The 27537-nt window shown below is 38.9% G+C and overlaps 3 protein-coding genes across 4 annotated transcripts; all 3 read left to right on the top strand.

Moving 5' to 3' along the window:
- Positions 1-4092: 4092 nt before the first annotated feature.
- scel (sciellin) lies at positions 4093-11052 on the top strand. 2 transcript variants are annotated; one of them, XM_029459467.1, is made up of 25 exons: positions 4093-4122; positions 4632-4692; positions 4949-5008; positions 5126-5206; positions 5316-5348; positions 5518-5562; positions 5665-5694; positions 5778-5822; positions 5917-5988; positions 6072-6140; positions 6461-6529; positions 6635-6703; positions 6797-6853; positions 7514-7582; positions 7689-7742; positions 7840-7881; positions 7963-8037; positions 8126-8176; positions 8270-8320; positions 8936-9004; positions 9163-9225; positions 9332-9403; positions 10098-10206; positions 10468-10570; positions 10683-11052. In XM_029459467.1, exons 1-25 carry the CDS (start codon positions 4095-4097, stop codon positions 10697-10699), a joined length of 1494 nt encoding a protein of 497 aa, XP_029315327.1. In that variant the 5' UTR covers positions 4093-4094; the 3' UTR covers positions 10700-11052. The 2 variants fall into 2 exon arrangements, with proteins under 2 accessions (XP_029315327.1, XP_029315328.1); XM_029459468.1 differs by having other exon boundaries at positions 8129-8176.
- Positions 11053-13380: 2328 nt separating this feature from the next.
- Positions 13381-24909, top strand: slain1a (SLAIN motif family, member 1a). Its single transcript, XM_029458364.1, has 9 exons — positions 13381-13948; positions 15448-15584; positions 18952-19068; positions 20539-20649; positions 20820-20969; positions 21504-21848; positions 22707-22895; positions 23060-23393; positions 24041-24909. Exons 1-9 carry the CDS (start codon positions 13497-13499, stop codon positions 24114-24116), a joined length of 1911 nt encoding a protein of 636 aa, XP_029314224.1. The 5' UTR covers positions 13381-13496; the 3' UTR covers positions 24117-24909.
- An 840-nt stretch (positions 24910-25749) lies between these two features.
- On the top strand, positions 25750-26725 carry LOC115026551 (p53-induced death domain-containing protein 1). Its single transcript, XM_029459407.1, has 3 exons — positions 25750-25770; positions 25891-26054; positions 26491-26725. The coding sequence occupies exons 1-3, from the start codon at positions 25750-25752 to the stop codon at positions 26723-26725; spliced, it is 420 nt and encodes a 139-aa protein (XP_029315267.1).
- The last annotated feature ends 812 nt before the right edge of the window (positions 26726-27537 follow it).

Consider the following 27537-nt stretch of genomic DNA (forward strand, 5'->3'; position numbering starts at 1 on the left):
GAGCAGTGGTCTTCTTCACTGAGCAGGCACCAGCTACAGCCTACATGCAATACATATCAAACCACAGCAAAATATGCCTTTTTTTATTAATATACATGGATGGGGGGAAACTGGGAGACAATGTGTTGGGTAACATCAGTCAAAATGGCAATAAAGGCTAAAACACACTGCAAAGGTGGACGCTGAAGCTACGTGCTGGCAGTGCATACTTCACAGAGATGTACATGATATGTCAGTTGCAGGTATGCCTGACTGAGTACATGTGTGAAAATGCATGTAGCAAGTAGATTTGCATTCTACTGAATAATACCTGATGTCAAAGTTCAATGTATTGTCTTTTTTTTTTTTTTTGATGTATGTACATGTGGATGTGCATGCAAATTTTTGAGAGAGAGGTAGAGAGAAATAGAGAGAGATTTACACAGGTCCAAGTGGTGTTTTTATTGGCTGCCAGGTTTTGCAACGGCCCAATGACAAGAGAGGGGTCGGTCTACAGTCTCTTCTCATAGCAACCCAGGAAGCATTCAGAGATCATCAAGCACAGTATCAGAGTGCCAGCATGTATCAGTGATGACAACTGACTTATAACGCAAGCTCTTTACTATCATAAAACTGAGGAATTGTCCTATTAGGATTTCAGTATGAAGTAATGCACTGAAAAGCAGCTCAGTTGAAGTGTATTGTAAAGGTCAATTGTAGATCACAAACTGCTGACATTTGTTAGCCCCCCTTTCTTAGTGGTTTTTAGATAGAGCGTTACAAAAAAATGTGGCGTGTAATTGTGTAGCCTGAAGATTCAGTCACATTTAGAGGCTTCTCGTTTAACCCCTGGTTGTCTCAGCTCTTTCCTGTTAAGACAAATGGAGCGAGGAGGGGTGGGATATCTAGGCCAAGATTAAGTCATAGTTCAGGCATGAGTGTCACAAGCATGAATGAAAGCAAGATGAAATCCAGTTGTACACTCATCCAGGAAGTGGGACTGGGATAAAAAAAAATCATAGTAATTACAGTATGTAAGTGTGTGTCATCAGTTGTGTTTACACAATAACTCCGAATGTGCTTAAGTTCAGAAATATTGGAGTGATGATGTTCGTAACTAAATGCAGAATTGTTGTGTCTGTTGGTGTTTGTCGGTGGGAATGAGATACACATACTTTTTAAAGCTCTAAGCTTTTTTTGTAGTGTTTTGACTTTCATATATTTACTTGTATCGCTTTCAGTCACCATAATACAACAGGTTGCACTCATTTTTGCTGTCTTGACTAACTGGGTGTAACGTGATCATTACTCAGTATTGCCTTGAGCAACTTGTTATATTTTTCTATTTTAATAGTTGCACAACCAGAGTTGTCATTTCCATCATTATAGCTGTAGCGCTACCTAGTGTCAGTCCTTCCCACTTGAATTTATGCATCCATAAATAGGGCAAGAAATTAAATATTGACTGCATTAATTATTTGTAGGACTTTCCAGCGGTTTCCTAATGACAATGATACCAACATGCGAAATTTGAGTTTAATTGTAGTTATTTTGTTACTTATTTTGTTTGTTAGTTTGTCTATATTCCTTAAATTAGCTGTAGTATGTTGCTATTTCAGTTAAAGTGAAGAGATTTTATTGTGAATCCTTTAAAATATGATATTCAGTCCAGCTTGTTCATACAGATAATGTCTTTCTGTTAAGATTTCTTTCTTCCTGATGACATTTAGCCTACTTTGATCATTACAGAGTAGTCTGCATTCCTTTTGTGCTGTCAAGTGACTAGGAGCGGTTCACCTCAGTATCTTGTTGTCACACCCCTGCATGCTATGCATCTCTCATACCTTTAATCAATCAAAACACGGCACACCCAATAATGAAGCTCTCAAGTCACAGACAACATGACATTTATAGTTAAAGTCTGGTTGTCACTTACGTTTGATGTGCACTCCTGATGACTTTGGACTTATATGTATCAGGGAACCCTAAACATCCATTACTGTCATGAAGCAACACAAGTACTTTCCTTTGGATGGCACTACAGATGGTTTGGTCTTAATTTATATTATTATATATTATACAAAATGCCATGAAGTTTCATTCAAAGTTTAAGTTCTTTTAATCCTATAACCTGAAACTGAAAACCAAGTTGAAACCACCTTTCCTTACAGTACTTGTATTACAAAACAAGTGTAAAGTGCAAAGTCCACCGTCAACCAGACTTTGATTTAAAAAGATACACAGTCATAATGCAGGGTAATACTTTGCTGAGGGAGGGGGGGGTTCTCAGTTTAAAGTTCAAAGTGGCAGATCACTCATATATCTGGGCCAATATATTATAGTTCTACACAGTGAATATGTATAAAACCTTTAAAATAGGAGACTACTATTTAATAGTGTTAATTATATTCCATTCATGGTTATTGAAGGTCAAAGAGGCACACACTTCCACACCCACATTGCAGTTCTGCTTCCTTGACATCTAAGTTGAATGTCAGGTCCTTCAGCACTCCACCCAATTGTGTTCAGCCTAAAGACAGAACAATTATTGTGGTGTAAATGGTGATGACAGAAAGAGAAAAATCTGGATTGAGAGAGAGAGAGAATTCTTTTATTGTTTTCGGAAGCCACACCCTTGCGTGGCCTTGGAATCTCCTCCCTTATGGATTAAAAGCAGAAGGAATGACAAGGGTGGGATCGCAAACTGCAGAGTAACAGACAGGTGTAAAGACCTGAGATATAGTGAGAGCTTACGTTGTCTGTACAACCAGTCAAAGTTGCCATCTGTTGAGGTACGTACCTTGTCTCTTTATAAATCTTTTGTCAGTTGCCAGTTTACACTAATATTTTCGTGCAATGATATTTTAGACTTAGAAGAAAAAATAAATGTGCTTAGAAGAAAAGAATAATGGTTTTATGAGTTCTTTGAGACCAGATGTTTGACACACAGGTGTAATGGTTCTGGGAAAATAGAAGTAAAAACATATTGTAAACCATGTCAAGCAGTCAAATGTATGTCTATTGGTTCATTATAGGGATACATCGCACACACACACACACACACACACACACACACGCTAGGATTTCAATGATGTTAACTCTTGTTAACTCTTATTGCTTAACATGAACCTTTTACCTAGATACTGATAGTGCTTAGCAAACATGAATGATTTGCATTTGTGTATAGTGCTTACCTGTACAGTTGGAACAGACATGTTCTGTCTTGAGAGAGTTTTCAGTCCACGCTGCCAAACTACTTTAAGACATGAGATCTGATCCGCGAGACAATATTATATAGTAACAAAATATCTAAAGCATCCTGTAGAAATACAAATCAGAAGAGATTTCAGAACCAGTGTGTTATAGGACAGTACATGTTGGATTATTACTGTGTAATCTTCAAGAGCAAAGTGGTGCATTTTCCTGTTTTACAAGGCTCTAAAAAGTGAAGAGATTCTACTTAATCTATTGTAAAATTCTTCAGCATTTATTGATTTTGACAGTTCAATAAGCTCCAAGTAACATGGAGCTATCAAACAACTTCACACATGCCAAAATAATATAATATAATATAGAGAAACCCAACACTAAACACACTTTATTTGGACAATAGCACTCATCAGATATAACTTCCCTCACAGCTGTAGATATCTGCCTTAAGCTTCCTGATATAGAAATATTTGAGCCGGTGCGAATAAGTCAAAAGGGCATGGTCTTTATCATCAAAAGCTAATGGCATGTCACCGGTACGCCCCTCTGTTTTGCTGACAATAGTGTGTTTGGAGAAGGTGTGTCATGGAGGGTGGGTGTGTCGTAATGTGGGTACAGTTCAAGACAAACCAGTTTAGGGCTTAATCAGTGAGTCTGGGGTTGAGCAGAAAATAAGCACAGTGACAAACAGCATGACCAGTTCAAGACAAGAATCTGATGAGAACAATGCCATGCTGAATATTACAACATTGATTTGTGAGCTTGTGTAGTGTTTCAGGTGAAACTTCCAGCACTGTATGTGAGAGGTCTCAGCCCACAGCACCACCTAGTGGCTAATGTATGTGTCGTTTCATTGTGTGGTGAATTCCATGTTGTTCTTCCACACTTACAGGTGAAGTTACAAAATGAGCAGGTCTTCGAATTACAAGACTCGTAAGTATTGAGAAATATCAAATAATAAAATGACAAAATCAATATTCAAAATTATGTTTATAACATTTTATAATACTTGTTGTTTATTTATCTTTTTATCTTTGAGGTGATTTCCTTTATTTTGTATTTAATCTCTAATTCTTATTTCATCTTTTATTCTTTTCATTATTATTTAGCCCTAAGCTCTCTAAACATGTGTAATATAAATATTTAAATCCTGAAATGTATTCTAGGACATGCAATTTGTCACAATATAAAAATGCACAATGTATCATATTTGTAAAGACATTTGTAAGAGTAAAAAAAACTAATCAAGTATAAAACTAAAATCATAACTGTTCACACATCAGCTTTTCTCATTTTCCAAAAACATTTAACTAATTGTAATAATGTAATGTAATGTAGTTAATATCTGCAATAAATGAAGTCTTTACCTGCTCAAAATATGTGTAACTGCTTTGAATATTTGAGCTGGAGACACTCAAGTCTTCCTTGTCTTGTGTTTGCAGCCAGTCTCCTGAAAGACAACAGCTGGATCAAAAAATTGGATGATGAGGATGAAGATGTCGAGTAAGTCATGTGGACATAATGGCTGAAACACAGATAAAATATTCAACACTGGAAAAACCACATACATCTAGGAAACGTCATAACTGTTGGGTGTGACTTGTAGTTCATATCTCAGTTTACCTTCCTTTAAAAAACAAGAAAGCCTAGAGATGACGCAACACTATGTCTGGAATGGACATTCCAGACATAGTGTTAGTGTTAGTCTTAGTACTGATAGTATGAATGAATTAATTTGTTTCTTTGTTTCCTCCTTCAGCCGAGACCCAAACTTTGGCAAAAGTGTTCTAAGCCAGGTCAAAACCGATGAAACTGTGAGGTAAAACAAACATTTCAACTTTTATTCAACTAAAGGACAAATTAATGGGAAACTATCATTTACAGTGGCACCTGGGTGTAATGTAAATCCTTTTACTTCATTGTTTTTTGCTCATAGTTCAGAGGGTGGAGAAATAAAAACCACTACAACCACAAGAAAATCATCATCATCGTCATCTGTGCAGGCTCTCAGCAAGAGGTATGATTTTAGTAAACACTGTGGTATCGTTTTATTATTCTGATGCTCAAATGTTTTTCATAAACATGTGAATGAGCAGAAGCTTTGATTTGGATTTTTGTCATTGCAGATTCGGCGGAAGTCAGGATGATCTGAGCAGCAGGTCGGTACAGTATTTTTACAGTATTATAGTTTTTTTCCTCTGTCGATACACTGTGCAGTACTGTGACAATTTTGCGTGATACTTTTTTGCTTCAATTCTTCGTCCTAGTCATGAAACTTTCAGTAGCTTTAACCAGAACTTTGGCCTAACGATCCTTTTCTTCTACCAGCAGTACCCTCCCTTCCAGCAAGACTACATCCTCCTACACCAGAAGGTACATTACAATAATAACACAACTAATGTACAATATCTTGCTTTTTTTTAAATCTTTTTTTTCTTTACCAAATCATCTAAACAATCTGCCTCTTTGTTGCAGCACATACTCATCCCTGAAGTCTCCCACTACGTATGTAAAGCTCCAGTCTATTACACACAAATAAAAAAACAATAAATACAATGTGTAATTTTGTATTTATCGTCTCACAACAGAACTACCACATCCAAGACTACTGTGACAGAGTTCCCGAAAACAAGGTACTAATACTTGCAAAAGAAACTAAAAAAAGGAACAAAAACGATGTATTTTATTTAAAAAATGTTAATTTATATTGTATTACTCCTTCTTTAGTACCAGAACCTCCTCGGTCTCCAAGGATGGCAAAACCACTGAGACCACCACCACTACCACCCAGAGTCTTAGGTAGACAATACAACAATATTAATATCATCTGAGCACACACTGAGTCTGTGTCAGTTTAATCACAACTGAGTTTTTTCTTGCAGATCCCCTGGGATTAAAAGTCCCACCATGACTGAGAGGTTCGCTGAGCGGGTCAAGTCTTCAAGCAAAGAGTAAAAATATACTTCTATATAATCAGTGGTGGAAGAAATACTCAGATTATTTATTTAAGTAAAAGTAAAAGTACAATAATGTAAAAATACTCCAATACAAAAACAAACTTCTGAATATAAAATGTCTGTAAAAGTACTGAAGTATCGTCTGCTACATATATTTACATTCATTATTCTCTATTATTTTATCAGATAAATGTAAAAAGTACAATATCTTTTACATTGAGAGGAAGAAGTATAAAATGTGTAAAAATGTAAATACATAAGCAAAGTACAAACCTGACAATTGTACTTACAGTATGTAACATCTTTTCACACAGACCTCAGTACGCAGGCTACTCACCTACCAGAACAACCAAAGTGACTGAAAGAACTGTCAGCAGAAATGAGTAAGATGTTGGCAGATATCGGACATTCATAAAAAACATATTATTATATCACAATGCAATTTAAATGTATACATCACTTACAACTTAAACTGTATTTCTGTGCAGTGCGGAGGACAACCTTTTCGACACGCTCATCCCCTCGTCGATAAAGGGTGATTTCTCCCCCACAGACAGGTGACATTTTAATGCAACAAGCCTTGAAAGATTATTGATCATGACGCCAAGCCAACAGAAATGATATACCGACTTGTTTTTTTTCCTTCACAGCAAAACAACTGTCTCCACCATTGAGGCTGTGACAGTGAAAAGCAGCACTGACACTGAGTGAGTCTTATCGCATACTGTGTACAGGGGAGGCTGTGTACCATTTTGGTGACGTTATATTCAAGTTATATGACAAAATCCTCAAATGTGTGTAAATCCGCCACTGAAAATAGTCCCCAACAAATGCACCATACTCCTATTTGAGTAACGTAGCTAAAACTACAGTGCCCACCCGATTAAGGAAACTGAGACATTTGAATAGGAATCAATGGGCTGGGGGTTGAGTGCCACAGATAAGGTAAGTCATACAATACTTAGTTTCATGGTATTTGTTGACAAAATGTAAAGTATATAGACTAATGTTGGCCTTGTCCTTTCAAACTATGACTTCAATAAGTAAATCCTCTTTGTACTGTGATATCACTGAGCCTATACATAATGAATGTTCAGCTCCACCTCTAGAGACATGAAGGCTAATTGGAGGCCCAGATGGCCTGTAGGCGTGTGAATAGTGTGTGATTGTACAGTGTGGTCTTGCAATGCCTGGAGCCCCCTTCAGTGTGTCGTTGTGCCTTTAGAGGATAACAATGGATAGATATAATAATGACTTTTTAAGTAATTTTATCCTACCAATAGTGTTGTTTTTTAAATTTACATTTACTCAATTTAATACGCTTACATGTTTACATCATTTATAAGTTCACCTGTATTTCTGTGCAGTGCGGAGGACAAGCTTTTCGGCACACTCATCCCCTCAAAGATCAAGGATGATTTCTCCCCCACAGACAGGTGATTATTGTTTTATTCAACAAGCCTAGAAAATAAATTACATTAATAATACGTCCAAGAAAGCAATAATTATATATTGTAATGAGGTATATTTTTCTCTTTACAGCAAAACAACTATCTCCAGTACTGAGTATGTGACAGTGAGAAGCAGCAGTGATGTGTAAGTTACTGCACGAGAACTTTTATACAGTGACACAGATATTAAATACCAGGAAGTCAGATACAAATAATTTGTCTTATTTTGTTTTTTTCCCCAGACATGACACTAAAACTATTACCACAACAAGGAATTCAGCTACGTAAGATATATTTTTTAATGAATGAATGAAAAAGATTTCTCTCATAATTGCCATATATTAATGACATTGCTGTCTTCACAGGCCCGAGGATGACCTGTATGGCACCCTCCTGCCTAGATCCATTACCTCTACATCCAGTCTGTCTTCTCCTGTCAGGTGAGATGCCTCAGTGAATAACTTTTCACAAAACACACAACCATTTTATTATCCTGTCATTGAAATAACTACATTGTCATTGTGTCAGCAGCAGCAGCATCACAAAGAGAGAGATCATCACAGTGGAGAGCAGCAGAGGGTGAGTGCTGGATTTAAATCATTAAGATAGTGCAATGGTTATTTGCATATAGTTATCCCACTTTCTTCTGACATTGTCTTTTGTGCAATTTAGAATAGAAAGCCCAACTCTGTCATCGCCATCCTCCAACCACAGATCCACCAGGTAAACATGCTGACTATTAAAGTTGGATAAAATGGGGGTTGTTGCCATCTGAAGAAAATTGTCTGATTAAAGAGAAAATGCTAGTACAGTATGTACAGTATGATCGCCTGTAAACAACTCCAGATCAGGTGGTGATGTGTTGATAGATTATTAAATATAGTTTTCAAATCCAAAATATAGATAATTTAGATTTAATCTATCTACTGATTTTATAATGAACATAAAAACACTATTTAATCAAAAGCTTGTTTCATTTACAATGACTGAAATAAAACATTTGGCATGAGATAATGGCATTTGTATCTTTTATTCATTTTACACATCAACAAACACTGTTGACCTATCTACTGTACTTTGGTGCAACGGTGCTTTGAGCAAAATGCTAACATCAGCATGCTAACATGCTCAGAATGACAACACTAACATGTATAATGTTTAGCATGCTAACATGTGCTAGTTAGCAATGAGCACAAAGTGGGGCTGATGGGAATGTCATTAGTTTAAATTAGTTAAGAATTAAAAGCTTTATTATGACAAATGAAATAACAAACAATGAAAATAATGACAATGTTCAGTATCATATCCAACTCATTCCTTTACCTCTTTGACACACAGCTACAGCTCGTACAATGATGATCTTCCCTCCACCCGCACCTCCTCCTACACCATCAGCACCACACCCAGGTAATCATTTGACTATTATAAATATCTCTCACGCTTAAACACACAACCCTTGCAGGAGGGTCTCTGCCAATACAATCAGATGTATCTCTGTGTGTACAGTGAGTAAGAAATATTTTAAATCTCACATTTCATCTGTGGTTTATTTTGTCTTTGTATAGTTATGAGTACAGCAGTATCAACAGTCCCACCAGCTACACCACTAAATCATACAGGAGCAGCAGGTATTTCATGATCTTTAACATGACTGGGTTTAAAATTAGTGTACAAACATTATATGGGACTAAACCAATACTCTTATGGAAACTGATATCTGTGTAACTCTCACAGCAGGTCAGATGACGTGACGGCAGATCCAATCTACTCATCCTCCATTAAGAGTGTGTATGGATCTTCTGAGAGGTAGGAAAAGTGATACAATGCTCTTTCTTGTCACAAATAATAATAATAAGAGTCTACAGCCATATTAACGGCACGCGGAGGCTGTACTTAGACACAGTGGTGCTTTAAGCTCAAGGCTAATGTCACCATGCTAACATGCTCACAGTTACAATGCTAACATGGTGATGCTAAGCAGGTATAATGTTAGCCATGCTCACTGTCTTAGTTCAGCATGCTAACATTTGCAAATTAGCACAAAAACACATACATCAAAGCCAGTTTTTGGTCACGACCCAAAGTATTGAACAAACTGAAATGTTGACTTCATGGTGGTGCTACTTGAAAAGTTAAAGGACCAGTGTGTGTGGGATTTAGTTGCATATAGTGGTGAGGTTGCAGATTGCAACCAAATAAGTATAACTCCGCTCACCACTTCCATTTCAAGCGAGTTGGAGAACCTACGGTGGCCTTCAGGCAACATAAAAAATGATGCATATTATATATATATATATATATATATATATATATATATATATATATATATATATATATATATATATATATATATATTAAACTGGTGCTGAAGGCGCTAGAGGGAAAATACTTTTTCCTAGAGTTTTTTTTGTGCCAAACTACTGTTTCCAAGGGCAAATAATTAACTTAGAATGTATAATGATATTCTTTTAATACTGTAAAACACTTCTGTCCCATACAGGGCGGTGCTTGAGAAAGACCTGTGCAGCTACTGCCATAAGCCTTTCACTGGTGACGCCAAGATGGTCCTGGATGACATGAAGATCAACTGCCACGCTACCTGCTTTAAAGTGAGCAGATTAGTTTTCAATTAAAGTCAGCAACAAACAGTTGTTGTAGAAGAAGTATTTAGATGCTTTATACTTCAATTACTCTATGCACTATTATTATCCATTTTAATATTTACATCTGGGCTTTGCCTACTGTGACATGTTAAAGCGTCTTCTGTGAAATTGTATTTGTAGTTTCGGGAAATTACCTGCATCTTTCAACCTAACTTACACCTGACTGTGTCTCGTTCCTCATGTGAGAGTTTGTTTGTGTTTTGGCAGTGCGAGGTGTGTAACGGCAATCTGAGTAATATGAAAGCTGGTGACAGCATGTGGATCTACAAACACATGGTGCACTGTGAGAACTGCTTTGAGGTCACCAGAGGTAAAATAAAAAAATTATAATAAAAAAATAAGCATAAATGTAAAATATTTATGTTAAATATATATATTTGCTGAAAACCCATGATTTAAATTATATATTTTTTATTCCACAGATAAATGGCGGCGCTGAGTTTCTCCCAAGCCTTCCCTCAAGATGAAGTACATGGGATTTGAGATAAAAATGGATTGCTGTTTATCAATAGGTTTTGGGTGACATGGTTCTTGTGTTTTTACAAGCTGACAAAGCTTTATCTGGGTGTTTTGACAAATGACAGTTACATTATGACTATAACCTTTTAGTGTAATGCACTTGCAGCTAGCTGTAACTGTGTGATTGACTTTGTGAGTGCTGTCTCTGTATCTACCCCTTTTCATAAATTAGAGATAGCTCTTCTGATATTCTCTTAAGTCTGCAGCCTTTAAGGGGACTCTTGTGTGTAACATGAAAGTAGATATTGCAATATCTAGGGCCGGGGGCTTTTTCTGTGTGCAATAAAGGAAATCAATATAGCGTTATCTAAAAGTGTCCATTTTTTTGGTGTTTAGCTGTAAGTATATGTATTTTCTCTTTACTTTCAAGAAATGTTCCATTTGAAATATAGTGGAATAAATATAAAATTGTAAGAGGTTTGTTCTTTGACGAAATAGAATATTTCTCAAATTTTACTAATTGAATTGAAGTTCTACAGTAATTATTTAATTGGTAATTACTTTATATTAATCAAATATATCATGAATTTATAATTAGTTGAATAGGTTGTGTTTAATTTAAGAAAATACATTTTTAATAATGTACAAAATGTATTTTCTTTCTTAGATGTATTTTATATAGCGAGTAACACGTGGTTAAACCTTTTCAATGCAGAAGTAGCTCCCATTTGAGTTAAAAAGACACTGAGGTCATGTCATGTCTCAGAACTTTGTGATAATTTGGGGGTTTTAGGACCCTTGGGTTGCACTAGCAAGGCCTATCACTTCATAAGTTTGTGTGTAGCCAGGGAAAGGGCGTGCTTCAGCGGGACTGTCGATAGAGTGCGGCGAGGAGCAAGAGGGATCCGATCCGGTCCGATCTGCAACGGTCCTGGGAAACATCCTTCAAGGTCTGGTTCACCAGACGAGGAGGAGCTGAGGAGGATCAGTGCGCAGCGAGGAGCAAAAGGGATCCAATCCGGTCCGATCTGCGGGGAGGCAAAGCAGCAACTATCCTGGGAAACATCCTCCCGTCAGTGCGCGGCGAGGAGCAAAAGGGATTTGGAGTTGGCATTTGATCTCTTCTGTAAGAATTTCGTTAAGAATAGACCGTTGGTCTTTCATTTCTTTCCTGAGCTCAGTTCTCCCTGTGTCTCTCCATTCTTCCAGGCTAGGTGATGCCATGGCCGGTCGTGGCTGTGGCCCTGGAACACGTAATGCACAGGCAGACTCCATCTTTAGTTCAGTTTCTAAAGCTCTGACTTCACTAGACACCTCACGGAAGGACATTGTAGGATTTCTACGCACCTGTCGTTGAAGTTCCTGTTGTACCATATCGGGCTTCAAACCAAGGACAAGCTGGTCTCGGATAGTCATCTCGTCATGGGCTAAGCCAGCTGGTTCACCTTCTTTCCATTTGTGGAATATTTCACGGATCCGAAGAAGGAAAGAAGCAGCAGTTTCCTCTTCCTGTTGGTAGCATTTGAAACACTGTGCCCGAAGCTGGGCTACTGGGGTTACACGTCCATACAGTCTTTTTAACTCCTGCAGAATGGCTTTACTACTTGAGAATTTGGTGGGGTCAAGAAGCCCTTTTTTGCATTATCCTCGAGTGCCCCAAAAATAAAATCAATTTTCTGTTCCTCATTTAACCCTTGTGCCCTCAGCATCGCCTGAACCTGCCCATGCCATTCAGAAAAACACATTTGACCTTTGTCACCATTAAACTTTGGGTTCCATGGAACACCCATAAACCAAGGCATCACCATTGCATTTACCACAGGCTGGCTTGCAGTAGTATTTCCCAGCCTGCCCCCATTTTCTGGTGACACACTAGGGCTTGCAACTTCATATTCATTATCTTCCATTCTGCACTGTATGGTGTGGAAAGGGAATCCGAACCTTTTAGATAAATGTGATGTTATCGGGCTACTCTGGTCCGTTACATATGTTTCAAAGTTAGTAATATTAATTTTTTTTAGAATGAGGGGAAACAATTATGTTAACCTAACAGATTGTTAGCATAAATCATTTATTTTTTTGTAAAATATAATTTTACATTTTTCAGTTTACGTCATTATCAACAGCATTTTATCAAGTGTCAGTTTAGTTAGTAATGTACATTATTTATCATAAAACCTTTTACTGTTTAATCTAATCTTATCTCTGGTTCATAATTTAACAAGCTAACGTCAGTTAGCTAGGTTTTGTCAGTTAGCTCAGTTAGCTTTGCAACAGTTAGCTACGCCTTACAGTTAATGGATATACATATTTAATAACAATCATCTTTTTGTAAGACGCTTTTTAGAAGCAATATATCTGAGTTTAGCTATCTTTTGGCTACTTAAATAAATGAATAAAATATTTGATATACCTCCACAAGGATGTCTTTGAAAGAGCATAAAAAATGTTCATTTAGGAAAAAATGAAAATACAATAAAAATATTACTATTAAATAAGTACTGCACATATTTATTCAACCAATCACAAACATATTTATTTATTTCTGTCCATAATAAATACTTCCCCAGCAGTGGTGTGATGGGAGTTGAACTCTAAACTGCTGACCAATCAGATTGAGGCTGTGCAATCATCCCAGCAGCAGCGGCAGCAGCATCAGTGTGTGTGCAGTAGTAGCTTTAAACGGGGGAATCTGGACACCCTCTCTGAATTGAATAGGTCCCTCTGCAGGCAGGCAGGCCGTGCTTTTCTGTCCCTCTCAATGTGCTTTTTACCAAATGGAAGCAGAGGTGTTGAACCCCCAGATGATGGCAGACGTCAATGGCAACAATAAAATCACCAACCCGGAGCTGGAGGTGTTAAAGCTTCAGGAATTAGTCCGAAAATTGGAGAAGCAAAACGAACAATTGCGGACTAGAGCTAACGCTGTAAACAATTGCTCCATCGGCCCTCATCTCCAGACCTCGTTATCGTGTTCGCACGGGGGTACAACGTGTCCGAGTGACAATTTCTGCAGTAAATATGGCATTTCAAGTCCGACCCAGTCGCATTTGTTTCCCCCCGGACTCGGAGGTTCAACGGAGGAACCATTCGCGTATTTTCAGCCCAGCTCGGTGTGTCCTGACGCCGCTGAGGAGGACAGCGTCGCCGTTGGAGATACAACTGTTATGGATGAGGTTGATATTTTGGACCTCAACATCGTGCTCCCAGTCGGAGAACCTGATAGCTGGTAACGACTCTGTTTATATAAAGCACTCTCATGCAGCCACATACATATATGTGCATTTGCAGTGGAAATCAGTGGTGTGTTCTTTGCATCTGTTTCATAGGCCACAGGATTGGACTAGCCACAATTTTGTGAAATGATGTGTAATGCCACACTGTCATGTATCCTCTTATTGATTACAATATTGATTCCTGTAGACTTGCAGACACCAGCTAACAGATTGGCTCTTTACAGGAGAAAAAAAAGAACAAAAACAGATTTGAGACAAGCTGTGGGCATCCCAGAATGCACTGTGCTTGTAGTAGAGGTATCTTTTCAGAGTAAGAAAGCACTGGTATGAAATTAGAAACAATGACTCCCTTCAGCCTGTGATCAAACAGCTCAGCTTTGTGTGTAGTGTTCAGCCCCAGGCTGAACTACTTTGATGCACTATATCTGCTCTTCTGACTTAGGTTGCTCACACACTGACATGCTGACTACTGAACCGTTTTCATCTTTTTATATCAGATGTGATGATGTGGAAAATGTAGCACAGAGCTGAATGTAGCACCAGCGTATATCCTCACTCCATTTAACACAATTGACCCTCAAGTCAATGTATCACCATGGCCTAGTTGCTGAATAAAAAGTAATTGCTCTGCTTTGTTTGTAAGTGACACATCAATATTTGTGCAACCCAGTTTAGTTCATTTTTAGGAATCTTATCATTCCAGTGTAGCATAGTCGCACACATCTATATTAATAATATAACTTGTTTTACCCTAAAATGGGGATCCAGTTTCCAGGTGATAAACTCTTTCTTTCAGTCTTTGTCTGGCCGACGTACAGGCTGCAACAAAAAAACAAAAATGTGTCTTTTGATTATTTCCTTGGTTATTTATGAATTATTACTGAAATAATGAAAATGGTCTATTATAACACTAAGATGGCATCTTCAAAAAAATGTTTTATCCCAAACCCCACAATTGTTAATTCACTGTCAGTTATGACAAAGAAAAGCAACATCCCCTTAAATCTTAGAAAATGAAAGCAGAGAATATTTGGGGCGTTTTGGTTAAAAAGTGACTGACAAACAGTCGGTTAATTCTGCACTGATTGTCTAATCTAATAACTGACTAATCATTTCAGTGCTACAAGTATCTACAACCCACAACCTGTGTTTCCCAGTAGCAGTCACATACTCGCATCCTATATATCACAGCATCGAATAAAGCCGTCATCACATGCATTTTTATTACACACTGTAGGGTTCACAGCTTATGTTGTCGCCAGTAAAATGGGAACTGCTTTTTGTGGAAATGTTGAACTTCTAAGGTGTATTGTCATTTGGACTTTATGAAAATCATTCCCTTTACACAACATCTGCAAAGTCATGCTTGTCTTTCATCTGAGAAATATCGCCGCTGTAAAAAAATGTACCTCCAGAGCTCTCTCAGCTCAACAATATGGGCTATGCTGTAAAGGTGTCAGGACTACATTGTGGGTTGTGCTGTGTGTTGCAGGCTGTATGTGAGTCCCAAAGCCAAGCTGCAGGGTGAGAGTGTCCTCAGCCCTCTCCAGTGGTGCAGGCAGGTACTGGACCACCTGGGGCCCGAGGTGGAGCTGGCTAAGATGACCCTCTGTCACAGACTGGACCAAGGTACCTACTGTGTATTTACCACTCATATTAACAGCCTTCATCTGCGGCCACATCTGAACATCTGTCTCTCTGGCTGCTGACATGTGATCATAAGCTGTGGCACACATTGACCGCAAAATGTCTCCACATGCAAAAGGATTTCAGCAGCAGTTTGTGAGCCGTGGGAGCGTTTCTCTGCACGCAGCTCCGTGGTTTCTCACCATTTGGACATTTTTAACTCACTCTCTTTAAATTTATGGGCTTTTAAGCACCTCAGCCGACTTCCCACAGAGCCATTATTTTCTGTGGTAGTTGGAAGGACTCCCATTTACACATATCTCCAGAGTATAATGAAGATCAGTTTAAGGGATTTGCTACTCTGTTGATATAAAGTAAAAAACTATTTCAATTTAGAGGAACTCACGCCGTGCTGTTGGATCGCACCACACTGTGTTAAGTGGAAAACAGTGTAGAGGGGATTATAAATAAAGCTGTAGTCAAAGTATCACCATTACACTGCACCACCAACAAGTGGTTCTACATGCACATATTTCCATCCTCAACAAAAAATGTTTAAATTCATGCTTTTTTTTGTTAAATATTAAGAGAATGCATTTTTAAGAAATATACTTATTCACTTTCTTGCAGAGAAGCTTGATACCACTCTCATGTCTGTCTCAGCTTAGCTTAGCATAAAGACTGGAAACAGCTAGCCTGGCAGGTAACCAGTGGTGAGTACAGGAAGTTACTGTTCCCAGCAGATAAATAGTCCACATAAAATCCCTTAAAGCCACAAATTGTTCTCTTTACGCTTTGGTTTAAAAAGCTTTAGAGGTGTTGGGAGGTGGATTTTTTTACCGTCTGATAGAGCCAGGCTAGCTGTTTCCCCTGTAGCGCTCAATCACTTTGTAGTGGCCAAGCCTAAACTGTCCATCGTAACATGCCGACATTTTCACTAATACCTGTGCGTGTTGGTCAAAAACAAACACTTATATTACAACAAATATTACTGCCTTCTCTTCAGGAAATGGCTCCTACAAAGTATATTTACGTGCACACTAGTGTCCTGGTTTTGGTCATATTTAGAACATACAGTAACATTTACATGGAACATAGTACAACCTGGTTATTCAGCCACCTGTATACAACATGCTTATAACATCATCCAGGTTGCTGATGGTCCGGCCGTAGTGTGTGTCCGTTTTTGACGACTCACATCACAAACATCTGTCATTTCTGAGTCACCTCATCCTTTGAAGATGAATCCAATTTGTTTTTAACTGGATTTTGCTTCTCCATCTAATAATCAGTAATGGACAAGAGTAAAGATATTGCATTACCACTTTCATTTTCACGACAGCATGTAGACTATTGTTACATAATGTGTTGTATTTCTGACTGGATATGGCGTTTACATGCACACACATAACCAGGATACTGGTGTTGCTACTAAAGGACATTTGCTACTTGCCACTTGTTTTTTGGATGTGTTGCTTTTACAGTTTCTACACTCATGCACAGAGTTATGGTTTCCATGTAAACCATGCTTACATTAACAGGGTTGTTGAAGCAGATTTGCTCAGCACTCGCCGCTCAAACAGGCTGAACGCATAAGTATATACTGTGTGTACGGGCCTATGTGTGTGCTTTGATTTAAAAATGTAAAAAAAAGAGTTTACTGAGCTCAATTATCCTCATATTGGGGATTTGTTGTGTCCAGACTTGAATTCAATAATGCAGATTTGTTAGTGTTTGTTCGGATGTTCATTAGTGTGAGAGTGTGTGTGTGTGTGTGTGTGTGTGTGTGTGTGTGTGTGTGTGTGTGTGTGTGTGTACGGTTTAAGGTCTTCTTCTTATTCTAAAAGCTGTATTCAGTGAAGGTTGGCTCTCCTCCTCTGGGTCATGAATACATCCTTGTCTCTGAGCTCCAGTAGCTGTTGTTTGTGTAACTTGCTGTGAATGCTAGTTTTACCCAGAAGCAGTTGAGACTAATTGTGTCAGGAATGCCAAATGCTCCACTCTGTCAGGTGTGTGCCTCTCTGACTACCAATCAGTGGGAGTGAAATGTGTTTACACGTTGAACACACATTATCTAATGTCAGTCGTGTCATTACATGATTACAATTGAGGTTCAAACTGTAGCTACAGTAGGTAGTTTTACATGTTTAGGAATAATATTAGACACTAACACTCCGACTATATCTTTAAGAATTCAAAGAATATTTCTTTTAAAGCTGGAGTCCGGGACTTTCACATATAAATGAACGATCGTTACTTTCAAGCCCTGGCCAAACGAGGTCACACAATGCTAATTTAGCCTATCGCCGTCAGGAAAGGCTCTCTGTTTTTCGCAGTATACTGGAGTTGTGGTGTTTATGGCGACTTTCTGTGCCTGCAGGTGAGCTCACCGCATCTCCTCCGCCCCCAGGTGCAATCTCTTCAAGTCTTCCTGTGCACATTGTTTAACTTATATCCTTCCTCTTAACACAGAGTCAATTTTTTATCTGGAGCATCTACTCCAGAAATGTACTTCTGCCATACTCCAGAGCTGCTGCTCCTTCGTTATTGTCTCTCCCTGACGGTAATAACTCTCACTGCCAGAGGGGGAGACAAAACTTTGACGTGAACAAAGAAGTCCTGAGGATGGTTTACACTAGTCCAGTGGAAATCCTAAAACATCACATGTTGGTATGTACATTTAGGGGCGAGGAGCAAAAGCAGGCTCACAACAATAGTTAGCAAGATTATGCAGAACCTCCAAAGACAGCTGTTGGAGGTTTACACGAACCAGGAGGAAAACAACATTAATAGCTCAGGACTCTTCACATCCTTTGTTCAATTTGAAAAACAACCCTCAGGAAGACGACAGAGGGTACCCATAGCAACAAGAAACATCTTTAAGAGATCTTTTATTCCACCCTCTGTCATCTTACTAAACCTTTAATAAAGTATATATTATGACAGTGTTGTACCATGAAATGAACATTTTAAGCAGTATAAATGTAACCTCCACAACCCAAAGTAGGCCGTAGTAGATCTAATTCTAAATTTTGGGAATGGTATGTAGCCTACAAGCACAATCCCTGCTTATCCTGAGATCCCTCCAAAAAAATCTGTAGTTTAGCCCAATAAGCTGCAGTAGTAAGATAAACCTCGTCTTACTGTATCAGCCTCTTCTGTCCGAGCCGTGACCCAATCGTTTAAAACATCAATACTGATCTGGAAAAAGCAGATTAACATTTGGCCGGAGAGTGTTAAACTATAATCAATGTGCTCTATGTGAGTGGGTTTGTGTGTGTGTGTGTGTGTGTGTGTGTGTGTCTGTATGTGTGTGCTACATGGTGAAGCAATCAGACTAACATGTCCTTCGTTACAATCTTGTGTCCAGCTAAGCGGTGGCGAGGAGTCTCCTCCGTCCGTCCTTACAGCTGCATAGAGGGACTCTCCACCCTCAGCTGCCCCGTCCTGCCTTACACTAAACCTGCTGCACTAAGCGAGTCTCCAGGTAACACAAACATACACTACACGAGCATATAACCTCTGCTGACGACAAAGAGTCTGACACTCAATGACTTGATTAGTTTATCGACGGTGAAGTGGTTAGTAACCATTTTACAAACGATTGATAATTTTAGTCATTATTTGTAGGATATTAGTAGTAATATGTTTTGTCACGTTTCTTATCGTCTTAATTTTAAATGTTTTCTTTTAATTATTTCATTTTCTGGTGGTTTCTTCTTTTGCACTTTGTCTCGATGCTTTTGATGTTTTATGTAAAACACCTAAATGGTCTTGTTACTGAAATGTGCTATATTTATCAGACTTGCCTAGTCGTTGGCTCTGGGGATGGCAACGTCAGTCTGTGGGTTGGTCAACCACGCCCCTGACTGAAATATAAAAACAAATATTGCATTTAGTACCATGAAATTTTGTTCAGACATACATTGGCCCAAGAGGATGAATCCTGATGATAACTATGTGATTGATTGGCACAGAATGTGGTACCTGCATTCATGCCCCCTCTAGGGTTACCATCAGGTAAACACTTTAAATTGTCCGATACTTTGGTTTATGAATGAATGCCTGCAAAATATTCCTTAGGTGTACTTCTTTTTAGCATATGTTAGCATGCTAACAAGCCAAACTAAGATGGTGAACACGGTAAACATTACCTGTCATATCAATGTCATTGTGAGTATGTTAGCATGCTGACTAATAGCATAGCATTCAAAGCACTACTGTGCCTAAATATAGACTCATACAGCCGCTAGTATGGCTGTTGACTCTTAGTCTTGTTCATTTTATTTTATAACCAGGGTAGTTTCACTGAGTGCTGTTTCTTTTGGAACATTTGCACCTTGAGACTGCCGAGTACAACCAGAGTCTGATCTAATGGCCTCTGAACAGAGCTTCTTTTTGTATTTTCCCCACCCAGTTTTATCCTGCCAGTGTGGGGACTCAAGCCCACTTTTCTAACCTTCAAGCCACTGCTGCCCTCATTAAAAAAAATCTAACAACAACAACATAGCAACTAACAGAAACAGAAATGTTGACAGAATGTGCAAATGCTTGTCCTGGAGACATAACGATCTTTTTCCTTTAACCTCATAGGCATTGCTACTTTTCAAATCCAAAGTAATAAGAACATGGAGCCAAACGCATTTGTTGCTTCCAAAATACTTTTGGAGCTCACTATATCCACATAACCCAGATTCTTAAACAACCTGTTACTTGCAGTTTACAATCAGATTACATCAGATTCCAGGGAGGAGATTATCTGCTCATATCCTCGGACAGATGGACACAAGCAAGCTCAAACCCCACCAGGAAAAAAAAAAAAAAACCTCAGCCTGTTCATCCATATTTGATATTATGGCAAATGTCAGTGAGTTCTTGTTGAGCTTTGATTTGTATGTTAAAGTTATCAGTGATTGAATCTTCTCTCTCTTTTTCTGTGTGTTTCTCTCCTTCCAAGCTCCATTGATATCATCTGCTCAGTCCTTCCTCCAGCCGACTCTCCCGTTCAGGGCCAGCTGCAACCTCAGTGACAGAGCGCCCACCTTCCTATCAAACTCCAATCTCCACAGTAAGACCTCACGGACAATATGTCTTTTCTGCTCTGTCATTCATGAGTCTGTAATGATTATATAGATTTAAGCGTGCCATTTGCTATGGAAACGTCTGTATCACATGCATATCGTTAAAACCAATTAAATATATTGGTGACGTAGGTTTTCCTCTCCCGTGTGTTTTTAGATGTGGGGCGCCGGCATGCGGCGATCAGCCCCCAGTCTTCCGTGGACAGTGAGGTGGGTGTGTCAGAGCTGGAGGATGACTCCATCTCTATGAGCTACAAACTGCAAGACATGACAGATGTGGAGGTCATGGCACGACTTCAGGAGGACAGTGAGTTGACTCTATAAATGTCTTGCAGGCGCTACAGAGAGGGAGAGATAACAAAACGTACCCTTCATGAAAAAGGACTTAAAGTGTGAAGTACATCCCCGCTGTAAATGCTGCAGGAATGAGTCTTAAAACCTGGAAATTAGTAAGTTTAGTTTGCACTTCCCTCTTCTTGAAGTCGATGGGTTTTTCTAATGGGTTTTTGGTTAGATGCCTGACATAAGGTCTGTTGTTAACACAAGCTTAATAGCTTTTAACGGTTTTTTCTCTACAACATAAAATACATCAGTAAACACTCCACTCGTTAATTTTAAAGCCGTTGCTAACAAGTGGCTAAATGAGACCACAGAGGTTGTCGGGGACATTAAAAGTCATCACACCGAACACGGGGAAACTCATCTACTGTAGGGTTAGGGCTAGAAGAAAAGTAACAGTCTGGTTTACCGATTCATTAACTGATGGTAATGAATGAGGGGCATCTTACAGAAGGGAATATATCATAAGAGCACATAAGAGCATTGATTTGTCCCCCTGTAGGTCTCCGACAGGACTACGCCTCTACCTCACATACCACCACAGCCAGCCGTCGCAACTCCAGCTTCTCCTTACACTCCCTCAGGCGCAGTGAGATGGATCTGGAGGAGGAGGATGAGGATGAGGAGGACGACGAAGGGTACGACCAGCTTCCTCCTCCCCAGCCTCGACTGTTCCGCACAGGATCTATGCAGCGGGGCGGCCTGCCCCACTCCCACACCTTCTCTAGTTTTAGAGACTGCAGACGCAGCCCGACCACACCTCAGTTTTCACTCAGTGGACTCTCCCAGTACCTCGGACCCTCCAGCCTGACCACAGAAACACACACAGCATACAGGAATAGCACAGGTAAGATCACTAAATATCTTAACCTATCACTTGACTTCAAGAGGTTTTAATGAATATTAGTGTCCCAATTCGGACTGAAAGCATCTTGACACAGTTACCCACATTCAACATGTCCCTAATTTCTGTTTCTGTGTGGGCCAAGAAGGATTTAAAAATTGCTCTTGATTACAGGATTTAAAAAGCATCCTCATTTAGGGGTCAGTCAGTGTGTCAGTGTACTCTGTTCTATCAATTGCCTGACTGACAGATGGTGTAGTCTAAAAAGGATTTGACTGTCATGGTGATATTTGATTCTTTCTCCCTATTAGGTCTTTCACAAGCTATGCTTTTTTTAGTTTAATTAAGCAAATGGAATAGGAGGAATAGTTTTGGAAAATGATGGTTCTTTGCTTTCTTGCAAAGGTTTAGATGAGAAGATTGATACCACTCTCATGTCTGTACACTGCCAGCAGCCAGGTAGCTTAGCTTAGCACAAAGACTGGAAACAGCTAGCCTGTCTCTGTCCAAAGTTAACTAAATCCGGGTCATGTCTAGATTGTAACCATCGATTAGCCAAAATCTCACAAGATGGTTATGGTTAGCATAGGTTGTGAGTGTTACCATCTAGACACGACCCAAAATCCACTCACGGGCACTTCTAAAGATCACAAATGAACACGTTATATGTTGTTTGTTTGTGCAAAAACGTTTCGGTTTCACAGGAGGTTGTGTGCAGAATAATTTCTTGGCCGGAAGCAGTGACTTTTATATTCCTCAAAATGTCAAACTATGTTCGAAATGTGAGTGAAAAACTTCCAGAGCTCTAAATTGAGTCGACAACTACAATACCTGATGTGGTTTGTTGATATGGTTGCATAGACAAGCTACGAAGAAGCATGCCCAACCTGATCCGAGCTCCCAGCATGCCCAGTGTTCCCAGCATTCCATGCCTGGCTTCCCCTGTCAACCCACCCTCCCACGGCCCTTCCTCCTTGCCAATGATATCCTCCCTCCGGAGCAGCCAGAGCTTTGACTCATCCAGTGGGCTTGCACGACTCCAGTCCTCCAGTAAGACTCTTTTCTTCAAGTCTATGAATAAATCAGCCGTATACGGCTAATTTTTTTCATGAGTGAATATTGAGCGCTGTTTTCTGAAGGCATGGCAATTTCAAATGCAGTGATTGCAATTCTGTCACTGATGTTGGACTTCTTGCTCCCTTGCTGTGTTTCAGTTCCATCCCCAGGCCAGCTCACGCAGCGAGTCCAGAGCGTGGGGAACTTCCCAAACACTTCCCGACACCCAATAAAAGCCACAGCCTATGTAAGCCCCACGGTGCAGCAGTGCCCCACCTCCAGCTCCCTGTCCACCTCCATCAGTCTACACTCCATCCCCAGCAGTGCCGCACTGCCTCAGCCCCTCAAACACAGCAGCAGTCTGGTTCCACAGCCCCTTAAAGCCAGCGGCATCCAGCCAGCTGTCACTCGCAGCTCCCTTCCTCGCCCGGCCTCCTTTGTAGGAACAAGTGGAGTTCCACGTGCAAGCAAAATCACCCAACCCACACGCAGGTAAGAGCATGGGGGAGGACCAAAGTCCTGTTCATTCTAACTTGTTTTATGTTGTAGCCTGAATGAAACATTATTCAAAGGTTTTCAAAATGTGCTCTTTTGATTTACAGAATATGACTTTACAGGGCAAATATTTAAAGAGGAATTAAATGTTGTATGTGTAAATAACTATAGAATTTGATTGTTCTAGGTTCTGATATGTGAGAATGTGCCGCTTTTCTTGGTCTTATATTATAATAAATTGAATATTAGGTTGTTTTGAGCTGTTGCTTTTTGTTGTTTTCTGATGTTTCATAGACCAAACAATAAAATGTATTATGGAATTGGGGAAAAGCACAGGCGTTTAAAGGAATACTTCACCCTTAAATTGACCGATTGTACATCAATTACTCACCGTGTGTTACCTTGAATTCTTGAAAGAAAAGATCTCAAGGTTACCACGCAGTGAGTAATTGATATACAAATAGTCATTTTAAGGGTGAAGTATTCCTTTAAACATTTACACGGATTGTCCTGAGGGAGGTGCTATAGTTAAAAGGTCAAACGTTCAAATGCTAAATCACTTTGTTTATTAGACTCAAGGGGATGGTGCATGTTTTGATTTTATTTCATTAATAGGTATTTAATCAACTTCTTTCTGTCGACAGTTTGCTGACTCCTCCAAAGAGCATGGCTGCCCTGAGTGCCCTGAGGGATGGCAGCTGGAAAGATGGCTGCTACTGAACCCAAATAAACTGAAGTTCAAGAGGTGCACAGGGTAGCACTGCATGGGACCCAACTGATTTCAAATGTTGCCGTCGGGAGGGCCCGGTCTTGGTGACCCAATAGTGACTGTTAACATTTCTAAAGGGCTCTACTCTTCACTGAAGGCCAAAGTAGAGGCAGTACGGGTCCAGCAGGCTGGATCTTTACATAACTACCTGCTGTAACACAGACTGACACACTATGAAACCTGGCAATATTCTGACACACTGTTGTTAAATGTGAACTGGATCTTCTTTGATATGTGTTTTTGATTTGTTATGTGGATAGTTAAGGCTTTCATTCAACAGAATGAAAATTGCTCTGCAGTTGAAAGGATAAGGGGAATAAATAGCCCAAGCTTTTGTACATGCTTTGAATGATTTCTTACGACTAACTTTGCAATTATTGATTTTTGTCGGATATGAAGTTGAACATGGAATTTTGTTACATCCTGTGCCTGTTAAAATGTTGTGTAATTCATGTTATATTTATTGGCTGGACCTTGCAGCACTTTTGATCAGAATTATGATTAACACATTAAAGTAAATTATCTGCTTTATTTCCCAAGTAAAGCGTGACAGTCGTTAAAGTAAGTGCACACACATTATCTTTCTTTTTCCTTATTGTTTACACGAGAGCTAAGATTTTTAATGTTCTTTGATAAACATAATCGCTGCAATGATATTGCACAAAGAGCCCTGATGCTTTTTATGGATGACAAGAATTTAAAGAGGAGGTGAATTTTTAAAGTGAATAAAAGCCTTTCAAAACATTTTCGCATTTTTCTGTCTTTAATTTAGTCGACGTTGATGGTTTAAAGCAGGAGAGGAAAATATTTCTCAAAGGGATTAACCACAATGATCAAGTGCAGAAGGCTTTGTTACTTCACAGTGACAAGCTGACATTATTCGGTAATATTATTTGCCAGTTATATCATTTTTTAATGAAGATTTTATTTATTTGCTTATTTTAATTGATGTTAAAAATATTGCTGTACATTTGTTACTAAAAACAATATCAGTCACCAGTTCAGTCTAACCTAAAGAAGCAAAATCTTTAAATTTTAGCCCCACACACACAATTTAAAAGCAAAAGACCGTCTATTCTAATTGTCTATGGTTGTAAAACAATTAAGGCAGTGTTGACTTAAAGGTGAAGTGCCTTGAGCAAACAGCATTAAAGTCAGCAATGAAGTCCAATTACTCGTATTGAGTTCTCTAAATTATAATGGGGAGGATTTCTCTATAATTGTAGCACAGTTAACGTGTTTACATGGTAGCAGGTGATAGTGCTTTAACTGACAATTGTTAGCTCCACAGGGGAGCCTGGAGCTTAAGTGACTAATGTTTAACAGAGCAGTGTGTTGATGAGGAATCACCCCAGTAACGCAGAAACTACGCTCATTTGTGGCATACTGTACCATAAGGTGAGTGATTGAAAAGCTATTTCTTGCTATTTTGGAATTTAGGATGTTAAATTAATGCTTATTATACAGCAATCAATGATATTTGTGCAGATTAATTATTTTTCATAAGATCCCTTTGTTAAATTAGGTGTATGAGGACAGTTATTTAGTGTGAGCTTCACTGCGGATCTTCTGGAATTTGAAATAATGCCCAACAAAGCCCAAGAGGTATGTGTAATCTGTTTTTATTTTCACTTTCATGCATTTTAAATCAGCAAAGATATTCCATTGACACCTTTATTTAAATCATTTTATGTGATTTTGCATGTTTCTTTTGTTGTTTTTTAGGATGCTGTTATTAACCTGAAGACACTGCAGGACATTTCCAGTCAGCTTGGCTTTGAGTGGACAGTATTGGGGTACGAGCTTGGCTTCAACAGGACTGAGATTGGGCGATTCCACGCCAAATCTACACAGAAGAGTGTCCAGGCTAGGACCATGTTGGAAAGCTGGTACAGTGTGTGTGTGTGTGTGTGTGTGTGTGTGTGTGTGTGTGTGTGTGTGTGTGTGTGTGTGTGTGTGTGTGTGTGTGTGTGTGTGTGTAACTTGATGTTACGGTTAGATTTAGTCACTGTCTGTGTGCTGTATATTAAGTGTCGTTATACTTACATAATACTTCAACATTCAACATTTTGTGTTAGTTTGTTACAAATGTTACCTTTGAAATCAACAAGAATTGATCATTTGAAACAATTGCATTCTTTATAGATTTAAATATGTGCTGAGGACTTCTCATATAATAAGTGTAGTAAGATATTTCAGTCTTCCTGTGGTCTACTTGGCTTAGACTTTAGGGCTTTCTAGACACTGCCTCACTGAAATCATTAACTCTCTTCTGCTCCCTTCCTTGGCTTCAAATGTTTCTCAGATGTCCATCTATATTCACAGGTATGAGAAGTCATGGGAAAAGCCCAATAAGACCAAGCTGCTGCAGGATGGACTGGAGCGAGCAGGCAGACGGGACCTGGCTGAGAGACTGCACTGCCTCCACTGGGGCCATCAGAAGCTGAGCCATAGGGTTGAGCTGCCCTCGGCCTTCCCCTTCCTCATCACCGTCCACAAGACCATCCACAACCAAGACGCACTACGCAGGATCAACGACCTCAACCCTAGATACACTTAAAGCTGGGTTAAAATGCACAGACAGTAGATGTGGCATAGTCGCTATGCTGCACACGGCAAATAATCTCAAATAAATGTACGCAGTGTCATTGAACAAACAAATAATAAGCATGGGCCCTGTATATAGCCGTGCCACTTTTTGTCTTGGACGATTTAAAACCTTGCAATAAAGATGAAAAGCTCATTTTTAGGACTCATTTTTAATTATTTTTATTTAATTCATTTTTATTATAATTCTTTATTGAATTAATCGACTATACAGGCACATTATGTTTGTGTTCAGCTGGGTTCAAATAGCCCACATTACAGAATCTAAATGTGCCATGAACATGTATAAAGAAAGAAATATAGACAAGACAACAATAAATATAAAAGACAGATAAGCAAACGTCAGACGTCAGAGAATGATGGCACATGTCCTTTTGTTTGGTTGTTTTTCCCTACAGTTCTCTGTAATATGTACCAGAGGGGAGAAGCTGAAATTGGTTTTGGCAAGGGAAATGTAATAAATAGCCTATTTCACATGTGGTGGGGGTATCAGACTTAAATATTGATTGCAATTGGGTTAAACTAATCTTTTCAGTCACAGTCAAATATTTCTTGACCAGGAGCAGTAACTTCCTGGGACCTGCAAATAATATAAATTTAAATATAATTATGTCCTTTCTACTGAGTTTCTAATAACTGAATTTTATAATAATAATATCTTTAATAATATCAATAATAATAATAATAATAATAAAAGCACTTCACACAATCACTTTGTAATGTCTGTTTTTTTATAAATTATATATAAATAAACATTTATTTATT

This window comes from Cottoperca gobio, chromosome 21 (assembly GCF_900634415.1).
Source record: "Cottoperca gobio chromosome 21, fCotGob3.1, whole genome shotgun sequence".
Taxonomy (NCBI): domain Eukaryota; kingdom Metazoa; phylum Chordata; class Actinopteri; order Perciformes; family Bovichtidae; genus Cottoperca; species Cottoperca gobio.

Bases quoted from the DNA above. Each gene is read 5' to 3' on its own strand.
- scel (XM_029459467.1), top strand. From the start codon at position 4,095: ATGAGCAGGTCTTCGAATTACAAGACTC. The intron at 5,207-5,315 runs GTATGATTTTAG...TTGTCATTGCAG, and splicing joins GTGCAGGCTCTCAGCAAGAG to ATTCGGCGGAAGTCAGGATG. The intron at 7,743-7,839 runs GTAAGTTACTGC...TTTTTTCCCCAG, and splicing joins GTGAGAAGCAGCAGTGATGT to ACATGACACTAAAACTATTA.
- slain1a (XM_029458364.1), top strand. From the start codon at position 13,497: ATGGAAGCAGAGGTGTTGAACCCCCAGATGATGGCAGACGTCAATGGC. The intron at 22,896-23,059 runs GTAAGACTCTTT...GCTGTGTTTCAG, and splicing joins TGCACGACTCCAGTCCTCCA to TTCCATCCCCAGGCCAGCTC. The intron at 23,394-24,040 runs GTAAGAGCATGG...TTCTGTCGACAG, and splicing joins ATCACCCAACCCACACGCAG to TTTGCTGACTCCTCCAAAGA.
- LOC115026551 (XM_029459407.1), top strand. From the start codon at position 25,750: ATGCCCAACAAAGCCCAAGAG. The intron at 25,771-25,890 runs GTATGTGTAATC...GTTGTTTTTTAG, and splicing joins TGCCCAACAAAGCCCAAGAG to GATGCTGTTATTAACCTGAA. The intron at 26,055-26,490 runs GTACAGTGTGTG...CTATATTCACAG, and splicing joins AGGACCATGTTGGAAAGCTG to GTATGAGAAGTCATGGGAAA.